Below are 14,157 nucleotides of genomic sequence, written 5' to 3' on the forward strand. Positions count from 1 at the left end.
GCTGCAGTCCATGCGAAAATTGATTACACACTTCAAAACAGGAATGGTTGTTATTCTTGTTTTTAAAATAAGAATAACAGAAGGATCCTCTTTAACTGTGGGATGCAGATTTGGCTGTTGCCTAAGTACCCAATGAGCTGTCCCTAAGTATCCAATGAGCTGCTTCCCTTCTCCTAAAGAATCACATGCAGTCAGTTTCACCATCCCTAAAAAGACATGGGCATAATACCTGCAGGAGAATATTGTATACAATGGGCATGAGGGCTAAAGAGTACCAAAGTATGACATTGAAAGATGCTTCTTCACGTCTTGTATCTAGCTACCCAGCAGGAAGACACTGTTCAGGTGTAATATTCTCTGTAGCTGGAAATGCTGCACACTAGTTTTCAAAGGTACAAGAATGCCCTCTGGGTTTAGCAGTGTGTGCATATGTAAGGTGCCGATTAATGTGTATGTGCTTAGTGCAAAAAGCAACACCTCAACATGTGGAAAAGAGAAGCCCATGATAAAATAATATTGTTTAGGTTGAGGGTTACATCAAGAATTCTATCACACCAGTAACACTAAGCATCTTGTAGGGAGAAATTAAGTAAATTTGGAAAACAGAGTATAAGTTTTATTGTATGAGCCCTGGCCATGCATTGACTTCCTGATAATATGGTGAAAACAGGTGCCACCTGATCAAAGAAGTGAGATTCCACCATCATAATACTGAGACAGTGATATGATCTGCATTGTGTTAGTATCTCAAGTCTTTCTCATCTCTGCCATGCTTCCAAATTGGCATAAAAACAGGTATTTCTTTTCAACTTGGCATCTGGAGTGCCAGAGCTATGCTATAAGAAATCATTCTTTATTTTCACTATCACTTTCTTCATTTCCTGACTAATGCAGTCTTACATGTATATAAACGATTTAGGTCTACGGTCCAGTAGAGGAAATAATAGTGTAACCTCATCATCATGGAGACTTTGGAAACAAATGCTAATTGCTGACTCTAGATCTGGATCACCTGAATTGTGATCTCTCAGCCCACATCAAGGCATAATATACTATATTAGAAGTTGAAGAAATATATTAACATGATGGATCTGAATGTAGCCATACATGGGGTTTTTGAACTGGTAGTTCAATTAACACAATCCAAAATTCATTTCCACAGACATTCTTGCACATTCGTGTGTGTTAGTGCCAAAAAGATAACTTGTGTAAGGAGACAAGTTACACACAGCTGCCCATATACCCATACTCACTCAATCTGTAAAAGTGAGCAGAAAAAAATAATTCCACTCAAGCTTACCCTTAACATACAGAAGTGATCTTCATACATTTTGGAACTGGATCCCGCAGAATAGATGATGAGCACAGGATTTCAGTGGCTTAAAGTCTTGTAAACGGAAATGTGCAATTGGACAACAAGGGACAACATAATTAGTGACACATATTTAGTGTGTGTTTCCTCATTTATCAACTCTCAGATGTGACATGTTTTCTTCTTTGTTTTCTTAGGCCCCTTTCACAAAGCTAAATAAAATCCTACATTTTCGGCTTTGAACTGGGATATATGGCAGTATGGACTCAGATAACCCAGTACAAAGCAGATATTGTGGGATTTTTTGCCTTGAGATTCCGGGTTATATGGCTGTGTGGAATGGCCCCAAGTCATCATGTAGCCATTGATAGTAGGCCCCGGCCTAAGTGCCATTGCTTGTCTCAATCAGAGTTTGTTGTTGTGTATCTTTAAGTCATTTCCAACTTATGGCGACCCTAAAGCAAACCTTCCATGGGATTTTCTTGATAAGATTTGTTCAGATGAGGCTTGCCTTTGAATTCCTCTCTGTGACTTGCCAAAGGTCACCTAGTGGGTTTCCATGATCAAGTGGGTTTTCAAACTCTGGTCTGCAGAGTCCTAGTCTAAAGCTCAAACCAGTACACTATGCTGTCAATGAATCATAGAATTGGAAGAGACCTCATGGGCCATCCAGGTCACCCTCCTGCCAAGAAGCAGGAAAATCACATTCAGATCAATTAGAGAAGACTAATTAAATCTATGAAACTTACATAATTATTGACATACAAAGTTTCCAATTATTCAGTAGGTACTCCACTTAAGACTAAGAATTATATTTAGGCCCCTGTCTTTCTTTCAAATAAGTAGATCACTCTTACAAAATTTCTCTTCACTGAACATAATGTTTTATTGGTGATTTCAAAAACCTGTACAGGTTAATATGGAGGAATTCCTGAAGAGGCCTGAGCCCTGTAATGACTGTGGCCACTGCATAACCCCATCCCCACGATTTCTGTCCTCCATCTCCTTCTAGAAGTTTTCCATTTCCTTCATTTGGCTTTTAAAAAACACACAAATATAAATGCAAAAAACTGAGCATTTATCTCTCTCTCTCTCCCCCCCCCCCCTTGTGAATGCATCTGTGATAGGGAGGAAGGAGTGGGATGAAACTGTGGGCAAAAGAGACCATATTAAAGATATTTGCAAGCAAGAATAACCAATACAGAAGATGGAGGGAATAATGTATATTGGCAGAGGGACCGCTACCTGGAGGCAGTGAACATCAAGAGCATTTATGCCTCCAGCTCTGCTTAGATTGTCTATTTCCTTTCAAAGATGAGTAGAACTACACCATAATTCCCAGCCATTCACCGAAAACCAGCATTTACTATTTAATTCATAAGGAAATTAAAAAGAAGACATTTGATAGAAAAATGGGATAACCTGAGAAGGGGACATGTGAAAAGGACCAAGCAGTTCCAAATACAACAAATTGTTACTGAATATTGTATAATGTGTGTGTGAAAAAAAATCCAGAATGGAATAATCATTGAACAGAACAACAGGCTCTTACTTAGAAGGGATCACAAGGATCGTCAAGTCCAGTATCACCCACCGAGGCAATGTATTCTGCTGTTACACTGCTCATACACTGAAAATTATTTTCCTACTGTTGAAGAGGAATCTCTTTTCTTGTAATTTGAATCCATTGGTTCATGTTCTGGAGCAGCAAAAAAAGAATCTGGCTTCATCTCCTACATGACAGCTTTTCAGATAGTTGAAGATAGCTATTATGCCACATTTCAGTCTTCTCTTTTCCAAGCAGAACTTATCCAACTCTCCAAGTCATTCCTCATATGACATGGCTTCCAAATTAATCAGCTTATATTGAGAAGTCAGCAACAAAAATGAATGACCAAGACTATCGTTTCCACTGACTGAATTTTGAGGGACTACTTGTTGACATACCCACACTACATGCTCTTTTGTGACCTATCTTTCAATACAAAGGGTTCTGAAAAATAACCCCTGCTTTCCTGCTAAGCTGTATTGACCCTAGCATGATGTGCCTGACATCAGCTTCCTCCTCTATTCCTTTCAGGATATGGTCTTCTTGTTCTTTTCTAGGCAGTTAATCAATTAGGAACAAGAAAAGAGACAGGCTCCCAGGGTGTGGTGATTAGGAGCACTGGATAATAGAATCACAAAATGCTTATAATGCAATTCAGTACTTAACTTCCTGGAAGATGAGAGATCCTAGGAAGCTATAACTTGCAATGGGGCAAAGTTGGATGGGAGAGAAAAGAGATTTCTGAAGAATTAACTCCATGCTCATCTGTTTCTTCTGTGTTTTATGCTGGTGTTCTGGAGACAACTTGCAATCTAACTAAAAGTAGCTTGAAACAAAAAAGTCTTGGAGGCATTTGCAATTATGGAGTGACCAACCATATGTCCTTTCAGGAAGGAATTCTATAGAGATGGCACCTCCACTGAAAAGGCCTTCCCCAGTTATGTGTCTACCATTATAACACAATTTCATAAAGGAAACAATAATGTATGGCCTTTGTATAACACAGGAACCCTTTACTCTGTAAAGGAAAGCTGTGATAGGTCCCCTGGCAGCATTGGCTGGGGCCACCCCATTCTTTTTGTTTAGCCTGTCGAAACAGGTCCTTCATGATCTCACCACCCTGAGGATCCACTCCTATGTCAGCTTCCCTTGGCCCCCTTCTTTTCCAATGTGGTTAACAGTTATTACAGACAACTTCTAGTGCATGATGATGATGATGATGATGATGATGATGATGATCACCATCATCTTTAGTTATACCCAGCCACCATCTCCCAAGGAATTCAGGACAGCTCACAAAAGAACTCCAAAGTGCTGCATATGAAATAGACAATATATAAGCTTAAACAACACAAATTACACAAATTACAGCACAAATTACAGCGACACCCACAACGAAGCGCACATAACTTCACATAGTAAAACATGGTTAAAATTTATAAAATGCAGAAGTACCTGCAGATAAAACTGGCTGCCATTAATTAACGAACTAAAGTGCCAATGTGAATAGTCAGCCCTCATATGCATCCATTTCAGTCTACTCCAAGTCAAAGGCTTGTTTAAAAAACCATGTTTTTAGACTAGATCAGAAGGAATGGAGAGCGGGGGCTAACCTAACCTCTCTAGGGAGGCATTCCAGAGCTAGGGAGCCACCGCTGAGAAGGCCCTCCCTCTCATCCCCACCAAGTGCATTTGAGATGGTGGTGGGATTGAGAGAAAGGCCTCCCCAGCAGATCTCAAAGCCCATGCTGATTCATGGAAAAAGGTGGTTTTCCCCATGAGTTTGCTTTCCTGTAGCTTATAGCAGAGGGAATCCCATTTGAAAAAGAAGTTTCCAAACGGAAGTTAGCCAATAGGCTTTTAACGAGGTTAACATAGTTTGAGAGTGGTCTTGTTTCCCATGCTGACTCACATATTTATTTCAATCTGTTTTTTGTACTTATCAGATAAGTTTTTCAGATTATTGAAAGTACAGTTGATACAGTAGTCACCATACATCATTCCAATTAACAGCAGTTAAGAACAACAAATATGGCAAAATTCAGTACATGAGAGATGCATTTTAAAAAATATGTTCCTGTTATTTGCTATACTATTTGAAAAATGAAGTTGCATTTCATTGAAATGTTTTAGAAAGCATGTTCATGTGTTACTCATTTATTTTGCTTTATTGATTACATGGATGGCACAAATCTTGCCAAAATGTCCTTTAAAATAATTTTGAAGGCTATATAGAAAAGATTGTCCATTATACCAATAAGGCAGCATGATGAACCCCTCTTCATGTGTTACTTTGCAGTGGGGCATCGTGATACTTTTATTGCCTTGCTGTTGCCACACCCCAGAAAACAAAACAAAACCAACAAAAATGTTATTTGTATCTTGCTCCCTCTATGCCCTGACAAAAGCTCTCAGCTAAAAACAACCATGGGTTTTCATAAGCTGTATTCATGGAGCAGTATAAAAAAAAAAATAAGATAAACAAACAGCTCTTTCTGTCAGTCTAACATGGACAGTAGCAGTCTCATAGGGAAGCAAACACCTCTTGCTTATTTATATTCACATTTTCTCTCAGAAATGCGGATGCGATGCTCAAAATCAGGTGACATCTATAACACCCTGGAATGATAAACATTAAAGAGCAGAGAGGAGAAAGGAACCTGACACATCTGAATGCTTACTGTATAGGCATTAGATCAGAGTTTGACAGATTTGGGGGAAAGGGTCCAGCCAACGTTGCCATTTCATTTTTTTTCTTTCTTCCTGGCCTGGCTCCCAGGCTTTTAACGGAAATCTCATAAGCAGACATATAGCAGATGAAGATTTTCTTGGCATTGAGATATTATATGAAGAGAAAAATGTTTGATGATTCATTTCTGTAGATCAGAAAATGTTTAGTTAAGTTGGAATATCTTATGACAATCCTGAGAAAAAATAGAGATACTGGGAGCTAGAAATAGTTCATTTGTGACTTAGTAGTAGCTTATACCGTTGTCCCTCCACATTTGCGGAATGTACTTTCTCCAGGTTTGATTATTCACAGATTAGTTTCTCTAGGAATTTCTAGCTCCCCCAGTGTGATACTATGGTCAACATCTGGTGGAAATTGTGCATAGAGTCCTGCTGGAAGACCTAGAGATTCCTAGAAAAATGTTCTCATAGATTTAAAAAAAGAGTGTGGGTTTTTTTTTGGTAGCATTCCCACTTTTGCAGAATTTCTCTGCCCCTAACTGCAGCAAATAAGCAGAACTTACTTTTTTTCTCCCAGTTTAGGGTGCTTCCAAACAGCACTAAACCACAGGTTTTAAACATGGGCAAAAAATCCTGGGACTCCAGAAGAGGTCCACATACAGACCTGTTGGCCCTGGGATTTTTGCCTCCATTGTCCAGACTTGATGCTTTGTTATGAGATTTAGAGGCTCCCAAGATGGCTGCCGTTGAAGTTCTGCTGGAAACTTCAGAAGTTTTTTTAAAAAACTTTGAGATGTGGATATGCGGAGAATCACTGCAGTGAATCACTGCAAAAGTTTCATTTTTTGTCCTGGCCAAAGAAAATGTGCCCTCCACACATTTCATGAAGTTTCTGGCACACAAAGTTTTTGCTTTCTACTCAAGTGTCAACTTCTTTTTAGGAACTGACCAATCAGGAACAAAACCAGATATAAAATCCCATGATTTCCAACTGAAGGGGCATACAGATATGCGAAGATCTGCATATTCAGCTAAAACCCGTGATATTCCCGCACCTGGAAATCTCGCATTTTTTGCCTTTTGTAGCAATTGCTTCCGTGTTTACAGGGAACGGTGTCTGGCCACCCTCTTTTTTGCTGCGGAAGCTTCTGGGATAAAGGTACTGTCTGGATGGGCCCTTAGAGGAAGGTAAACCTCCTTTGAAGAAATCTTGCCAAGAACATTCTGTGTTAGGTTTGCTTTGTGGGTCAGCATAAATAGGAAATGACTTCAAGGCACCAAACAACAATAAAACAGCTTCAGCAAAGAATTCTTCATCCTACAAATCCTCGCCCTCTTTTTTTTCTTAATATCCCAAACTTCTCCTATAGTCGTTCCTTCTATGTTTTGCCCTCTGTACTTCATGAGCACAAATATTCTTGCAATCATCCAAGTTCAAGAAAATAAGGACAAGCTTCTCTCACAAGCTGTTGTCTCTTGTGATACTGAACCCTTTAGACAAGAAGTAGAAGTTGTTCTCTGGGCCCTCTGGGCATGGGTAGCTGACCATTTGCTATGCTTTACAGATGAGCTGACATGCAGTGCCAAGCTGACGGTCGGGCCTTCACGGCAGCCACTCTTCACCCGCAAACTTGAGTCTGTGGCTGTAGTGGAAGGACGTGCAGCACGGTTTGACTGCAAGATCAGTGGGGACCCGCCACCAACCATTGCCTGGACACGATTTGGTAATTATCTCAATTTGGGATGGATGAGAATGTCATTTGGTTCATTTTTCCCCATAATATCTTTCCAGAAGTTGGAATCTTCCCTTACAATTGACTTAAATAATTAGAGTATTTTTTTAAAAAAATCAATGGCCAGATTCACCTGTCCAAGCAGAGGGGTTCAGTGTTGAATTTTCAACCATTCAGCCATGCTAGGGTTGCCAAAACCTTTTCTCTGACAGGCTTCTCATCATAAACAGTTATATGGCAGGCAGCTACAACATGACCTATGTTATACTGCATTGAATTTGACCAAGACATTGCCAGTTTTGGAATTTGAGTGGAAGAAGCAGAGACTGCAACAAATTGAATGTGGGAGGAAGCAATACAGATAGATTCATCTGTCCCTATTAGAGGAGACTTTTGAATATTTGATATTCTAAATTCAAGCCATCTTGACTGCAGTGGAAGGATAAATATGTACAAGACTGTTTCTCATTTATTGACATTAGCCCTGATGACGAAGTGATCAAATCAAAAGATTCTCAAGTGCATGGTAGGTCTAAACCTATGTATATCTCATTCCCACCTCTGAATATAGCCATAGTTCTGAGTGACATGGCAGTCTGTTGTTGGTCTAGAGCAGTGGTTCTCAAACTGTGGATCTCCAGATGTTTTGGCCTTCAACTCCTAGAAATCCTAACAGCTGGGAAAGTGGCTGGGGTATTTTGGAGTTGTAGGTCAATACACCTGGGGACCCACAGGTTGAGAACCACTGGTCTAGAGGTTGATGATGGAAAAACTCTCTACAATGGTTGCAGTGAAGCTTTTGTATGTAGCACAATATGCCTTAGCTGCTGCTCTGTCATCATTTCCAAGATACCTCTCACCCTGGTATTTCTGGAAGGAGCCAAGGTAATTCTGTCCTCTATTGTTGATGACTTCCTTTTGATTTGTGTTTTTCTTTTCCCTTCAGTGGTCCAAATGCTGTCATTTGGGGGTGAGAAATGTGTGGTCTTCCAGATGTTGGAGTGGGACTCACATCTGTCAAGTGTGAGTCTCTCTCTGTGTATTTCCTTCTCCTTGGCCACATTCTGACCATGGTATGTCTGATACAGGTCAGCCTGTGCAAGAGGGGGAAACAGTACGTGTCTACAAGGATGGAGGGCTGCACTCCCTGGTCCTCCTTCACGTGAGATCCGAGGATGAGGGACAGTATGGTGTGACTGCCCACAACAAGCATGGCAGAACGGAGTGTACTGCAGACCTGTATGTGGAGGAGCCACGTCCAGCAGCCAGCTCCCAGATGTGAGTGTAAGAAGAAGGAAAGGTGGTTGAGTAGAATAGTAGTTGTTGAAATGGACCATTAACTGGCAGACATGGATGGCAAAGGCGCCACCATGAGATAGGCCCACATTGTACTTTGGTTATGTTGGTATAACCTCTGTCCTCTGATTCAAACCATGCTCTGGCTGTGGTTTGAATAATATTTCTGGGGTGTCAGCCATCCACATTTGGAGGTTTCACTTTGGAAGATTTGAGTATTCGCAGATTTCACTAATATGTTCTCTCTATGCCCTCCAGTCAACTTTTGCATTAGAGAGCCTAAAGATTCATAGACAACACTTATTTATTTATTTATTTATTTATTGCAGTTACTTATACCCCGCCCTTCTCACCCCCGAGGGGGGACTCAGGGCGGCTTACAAACAAAGGCACAAATTCGATGCCTGTCAAAATATACAGCATATATAAAACAGTATAAACATTTAACAGCATTAAAACACATCACTACATAATATAATAAAAACAATTTCATGCACAGTGAGATTCAGAGTTCCGAAATGTCCATTCATTCCAACAATTCCTGCTCATCAATGAGTCCTTATTTTAGCTGCCAGAATGTCCAAAAGCTTGGTCCCAAATCCAGGTCTTCAGTTTTTTTCTGAACGACACTTGTCTGCATATTTGTAGGTCCTCCAGCATGATTCAATCTTCTGGCAGATATTGACCACAGAGTTGTGCTGCAGGGCCTATAGATTTTTAGAGAGCAAAAAGTGGGCAAAAATTGGGGGTTTTTTTTTACTTGCAGTTTTCCCATTTTTGCAAGGGTCCTGTGCCCCTAACCCAAGTTAATGTGGAGGTCTGACTGTCTTTGTTTTCTTTGGCTTCTACCTACCCAGATCGTCCCTCCCAGCTCTGGTGCAATATTAGACAATGAATAGCTAGAAATTGTTCTTATGTAGGAGCCTTACCTAAAACCTGGAACCCTTTTTTTGGATGTTTTGGACCAAGAGATCCATCAGCCAGCCAGCATTTCTGGTGGCACATATTACTATATGCGTCCCATTGAGCAAGACTGCAAAGTAATACTATTTCCTTCCTCTTAAATGGATTGCTCTGTTGACACAAGTGAATGAATGATGCCCTTACAACCCTTTCCCGAATTGCTAAATTTGGGAGTCACTCTATTCATGAGAACCAGATACAGCCGCTGTTCTCACTGGCCCAAACACACATGCAGCTCTCTGGAATGTAGTCTCTATCACAGTGGCTCCCAAGCACACACATACAGACAAAACCACACAAACATGGGGTGTCTTTCAACCTTTTGGGGAATGATCTTGCTTACAGCCCTCACAGGCTTCCTCAGGGTTATCCAGTTCCAGGTTTTGGAAATGCACACACTCTTCAGAGCACATACGCATCAGTAGCTATAAATAGCATGCTTAAAAAGAGGGACATTAGTGAGACGAAATAAAGACATTTGATATTAAGGCCAATTGAACTCATTATATGTAACATAGAGGAGAACCGGGAGAGTTAATCAGTTGCAACAGAGAATAACAGATATCTCTGGCACCACATAAAAACAAACAGTTATCTGGCTGTCCAGAAGAGTGAGAAGTATTACCCAGGCAAAAAAGGACATTGGCTTGATTGCACAAACAGCTCAATTTTCATTAGAGGCAAACATTTTCCATTCCTCCTAAATGTGGAGAGAGTCCTGAAGTGATTACACTATATCTATGCAATATAGTGCCCCATTTAATGCAATCAGCATACTGTCCTGTGGCTGGCAAAAACCGCTCCTGTAATTATAAAGAACAATTTTTGGTAGCCATGAGACAGCATGCAATATGCAGATTAAATTAAACAGGGTGTCTATTACTTCAAGGCTGGAGTTCCCTATAATTTTCTATTTATAAAGCTGCTTGTATTCCCCAGCTGATTTCTCTTTGCATCCTTAATGATTTAGTAATTTGGTTGCCAAACCAAACAGTTGGGATTCTAGAGTCTCTTTCTCAGTTCCATCCTCCCACAACAGGATGAAATCGACCTAGCCATCATTCTGCAATTCACATACTTTTGCCAGCCCAATTCTTACTTCTGAGTTTTCCCCTTTAATCTCCCCTCCTTCCCGCACTCAGGGAATGTTCATATGGAATCTTCCCTTCTTGTTGGCTTCCCCTTCTTTTGAGCTGCTGCATTTTTGGCCCCTTGTAAGCCACCCTGAGTCCCTTCAGAGAGATGGAGGCGGGGTACAAAAATAAAGTCATTATATTATTAATATTTTGTTTAGAACATCTTGCCATGGTTATTCTTGTGAAACATGACCTTGGGTTGCTCAGAAAGGTGGTTTTCCCTGTGGTCCATCAGGTTAGAACAAGGGTGGGCAATTGAAGCAGGCCCAGAGGCCAATTTTGGGAGTTCTTTCTGGATACATGACTGCCAAAAGTGCCCAAAAGAAAACCTGAAATACCTCTTTCCTTCCACTCCCTGCTTATTTGGTTGGAAGTCCATTTCTGATTTGTAAGAAGTATACTTTTTAAAAAACAGTATGGATGGGAAGGAGACCTCAGTGGTGCAGCAGCTGCTAAACTTGCTGACTAAAAGGTCGATGGTTCAAAGCGGGGAGCGGGGTAAGCTCCTGCTGTTAGCCCCAGCTTCTGCCAACCTAGCAGTTCAAAAACATGCCAATGTTAGTAGATCAATAGGTACTGCTTTGGCAGGAGGATAACAGCACTCCATGTAGTCATGCTGGCCACATGACCTTGGAAGTGTCTATGGACAATGCCTTAGACACTTTGGCTTAAAAATGGAGATAAGCAACACTCCCCAGAATCAGACATGACTAGACCTAATTTCAAGGGGAAACCTTTATGGATGGGAAGATGACATAAACATATTCAAACAGTGAATTTCCAGTCTTAAATGCTTGATAAAGAGGAAATGCATACCTTTCTAGCCAACAAAAGAATGGTGATGGAGAGCTTTGAGAGATCAAGGGCCACAGAAATGGCTGGTGGCCCAGACTTCCCTTTGCTCACCACCACCAACAAAGAAGTAACTTTGGGCCCTTCCACACAGCCTTATATCCCAGAATATCAAGGCACAAAATCCCACATTATCTGAGTGTGGACTCAGATAACCCAGTTCAAAGCAGATATTGCGGGATTTTAACCTTGATATTCTGGGATATAGGGCTATGTGGAAGGGTCCTTTCTCTCTGGGATAATCCTTTATGGTCTGCTATGATGTGCCCCATGAGCATGGCAGGTAGCTGCTTTGTGTCAGAGCTGACTACTGTTGGTTAGATGTCTCCCTTTCTCTTTCAGCTCCAAGCTGGAGAAGATGCCCTCCATCCCCGAGGAGCCAGAGCAAGGGGAGAGCGAAGTGGAACGGTTCACCATGCCAGACTTCCTGCGGCCACTGCATGACCTGGATGTGGTGGAATCCAAGGAGGCCATCCTAGAGTGCCAAGTAGCTGGGCTGCCCTACCCCGCCATCACCTGGTTCCACAATGGCTGGCGCATTGAGAGCACCGATGATCGCAGGATGATGCAGTGTATGCTTCATCCTTTGATTTCCCCTGCCACACACACACACATGAACAGGAATTGCCATGTGGAACAGGGCTGGCTCAAAGGCTTGGAGAAATACCTTTGAGCCAGGTACCCTTAATATGCTTCCTGGCTCACCTTGCTGTCAGCTGAAGCTCCTGCTGAACACCATTGCTTAGCTGGTTACTGCCAGGGAAAAAGATGGGTAGCTATGCAAGCTTTGGTGTCTGCTCCTCTCCCATCTTTTTTCATGCCCATCCCTTTGCAGCCTGAAGAAAAGAACAAGCAAGTGGGCTGGGGACAGTGGTGAAGAGAAAGGATGGGAAATGATTGAGATATCTTAACAGTGGGTGCCCTGTGTGGCCCAAGAGATACAGCAAATGCTTGAGCATGCCAACCTCTGGCATCAACCCAGACATAAGAGCCACAGTGGAAATTGGGGTGCCGACTGAGCTCTTTCTTACTGCAAGCTAATAGAAGGCAGTACTCAAATGAAGCAAGGTATCGACATATATTGGTACATGAAACACTAAAATTAAATGTTGTCCATCTCCTCTTATCACAAATAAATATGGGGATGATCTATAGAAATGCTTTCCTGTTGGCAATGGCCCTAGCATTAGAATTAGATAGGCATTTCAGGTAGTAAGTATTATTGACAGTACAGGTAGTTTTCTGGCTTCCCATCCCCACTGATCTTGGAGGACAGAGCTATATGTGCCATATTGTTTGTCCTTCACGCTGTAAACTAGCTTGCTGCTCTCAGGTGTGAAGGATGCTGCTATCTCATCAAGAGTGCTTTAAGTTAGATTTTCACAGCTATTTCTGCCAGCTTCTTTATGGAGGTGAGTGTCATCTTGCCCTTTCCCTCAGGCAGTAAAATGTTTGGGGCCAACTCTGCCAAATACCCATGAAAATGGATGACTGTGTTCCTGCTTGTATAGCATCTGCTAAGTTTCCAGATGGTTGGCTCCTAATGCTATTATTTGTTTTTTGTTTTTGTTTTTTTTGAAGAAAACATGCATCTATAATATATTTTTGTTTATAGATATTTGTGGTCAGAAATGCAGTACTGTTGGGAAAATACTGGAGAATTGGAAATGGTATAGTTACTGTTTCCTTGTAGCTCTTCATAAATGAGGCAGGGAAAATCCTTAATAACCTGCGGAAGCACTGTGCTCAGTTTAGATTAGATTTTGTTTGCGTATCTATTTACATCTTTATGGAACTCTTCTACTTGTTCCTGCTGCCACATCATACCGCATGGCAATTTGAGATATAGTGTCCACCAGGAATGCCACCTTTATCAACCTGGACCAAACCAGCATTTAAAAAAATACAGTTCTGAGAACCTACTAGCTATCATGGCCACAGATCATGCTGGCAGGAGAATTCTAAGAACTGTGATCCAAAAGGTAGAATTGTTTATGCCCGCCTTACCCTCACCAGGTCTGTAAAACAACATTAGTACCTATAAGTTACCAGGGAAGTCATGCTACCCCTCTATTCTGCCTTGGTCAGAATCACTCTGGGTCCAATTCTGGGCACCACAATTGAAGGGAGATGTTGAGAAGCTGGAATGTGTACAGAGGAGAGCGACTAAAATGATCAAGGGTCTGGAGAACAAGCCCTATGAGGAGTGGCTTAAAGAGCTGGGCATGTTTAGCCTGCAGAAGAGAAAGCTGAGAGGAGACATGATGAGGGTCATGGATAAATATGTGAGGGGAAGTCATAGGGGAGAAGGAAGAGGCTTGTTTTCTGCTGCACTGGGGGTTTAGGACGCAGAACAATGGCTTCAAACTACAGGAAAGGAGATTCTACCTGAATGTGAGGAAGAACTTCCTGACTGTGAGAGCTGTTCAGCAATGGAACTCTCTGCCCTGGAGAGTGGTGGAGGCTCCTTCTTTGGAGGCTTTTGAACAAAGGCTGGATGGCCATCTGTCGGGGGTTCTTTGAATGCCATTTTCCTGCTTCTTAGCAGGGGGTTGGACTGGATGGCCCACAAGGCCTCTTCCAGCTCTGTGATTCTAAGATTCCATTTCTCTCCCAACTCATATC

At 41.6% G+C, this 14,157-nt stretch overlaps 1 protein-coding gene across 3 annotated transcripts in view; it reads left to right on the forward strand.

The window, feature by feature from the left end:
* Positions 1-14,157, forward strand: part of SPEG (striated muscle enriched protein kinase) — a 148,172-nt gene that overhangs the window by 90,178 nt on the left and 43,837 nt on the right. For all 3 annotated transcript variants that reach the window (XM_067460842.1, XM_060772894.2, XM_060772903.2), the window contains exons 11-13: positions 7,118-7,276; positions 8,374-8,563; positions 11,875-12,104. In XM_067460842.1, the coding sequence (XP_067316943.1) occupies positions 7,118-7,276; positions 8,374-8,563; positions 11,875-12,104 (579 nt within the window). The remainder of the gene's footprint in view (positions 1-7,117; positions 7,277-8,373; positions 8,564-11,874; positions 12,105-14,157) is intronic.

The sequence above is a fragment of the Anolis sagrei genome, chromosome 1, assembly GCF_037176765.1.
Source record: "Anolis sagrei isolate rAnoSag1 chromosome 1, rAnoSag1.mat, whole genome shotgun sequence".
NCBI lineage: Eukaryota > Metazoa > Chordata > Lepidosauria > Squamata > Dactyloidae > Anolis > Anolis sagrei.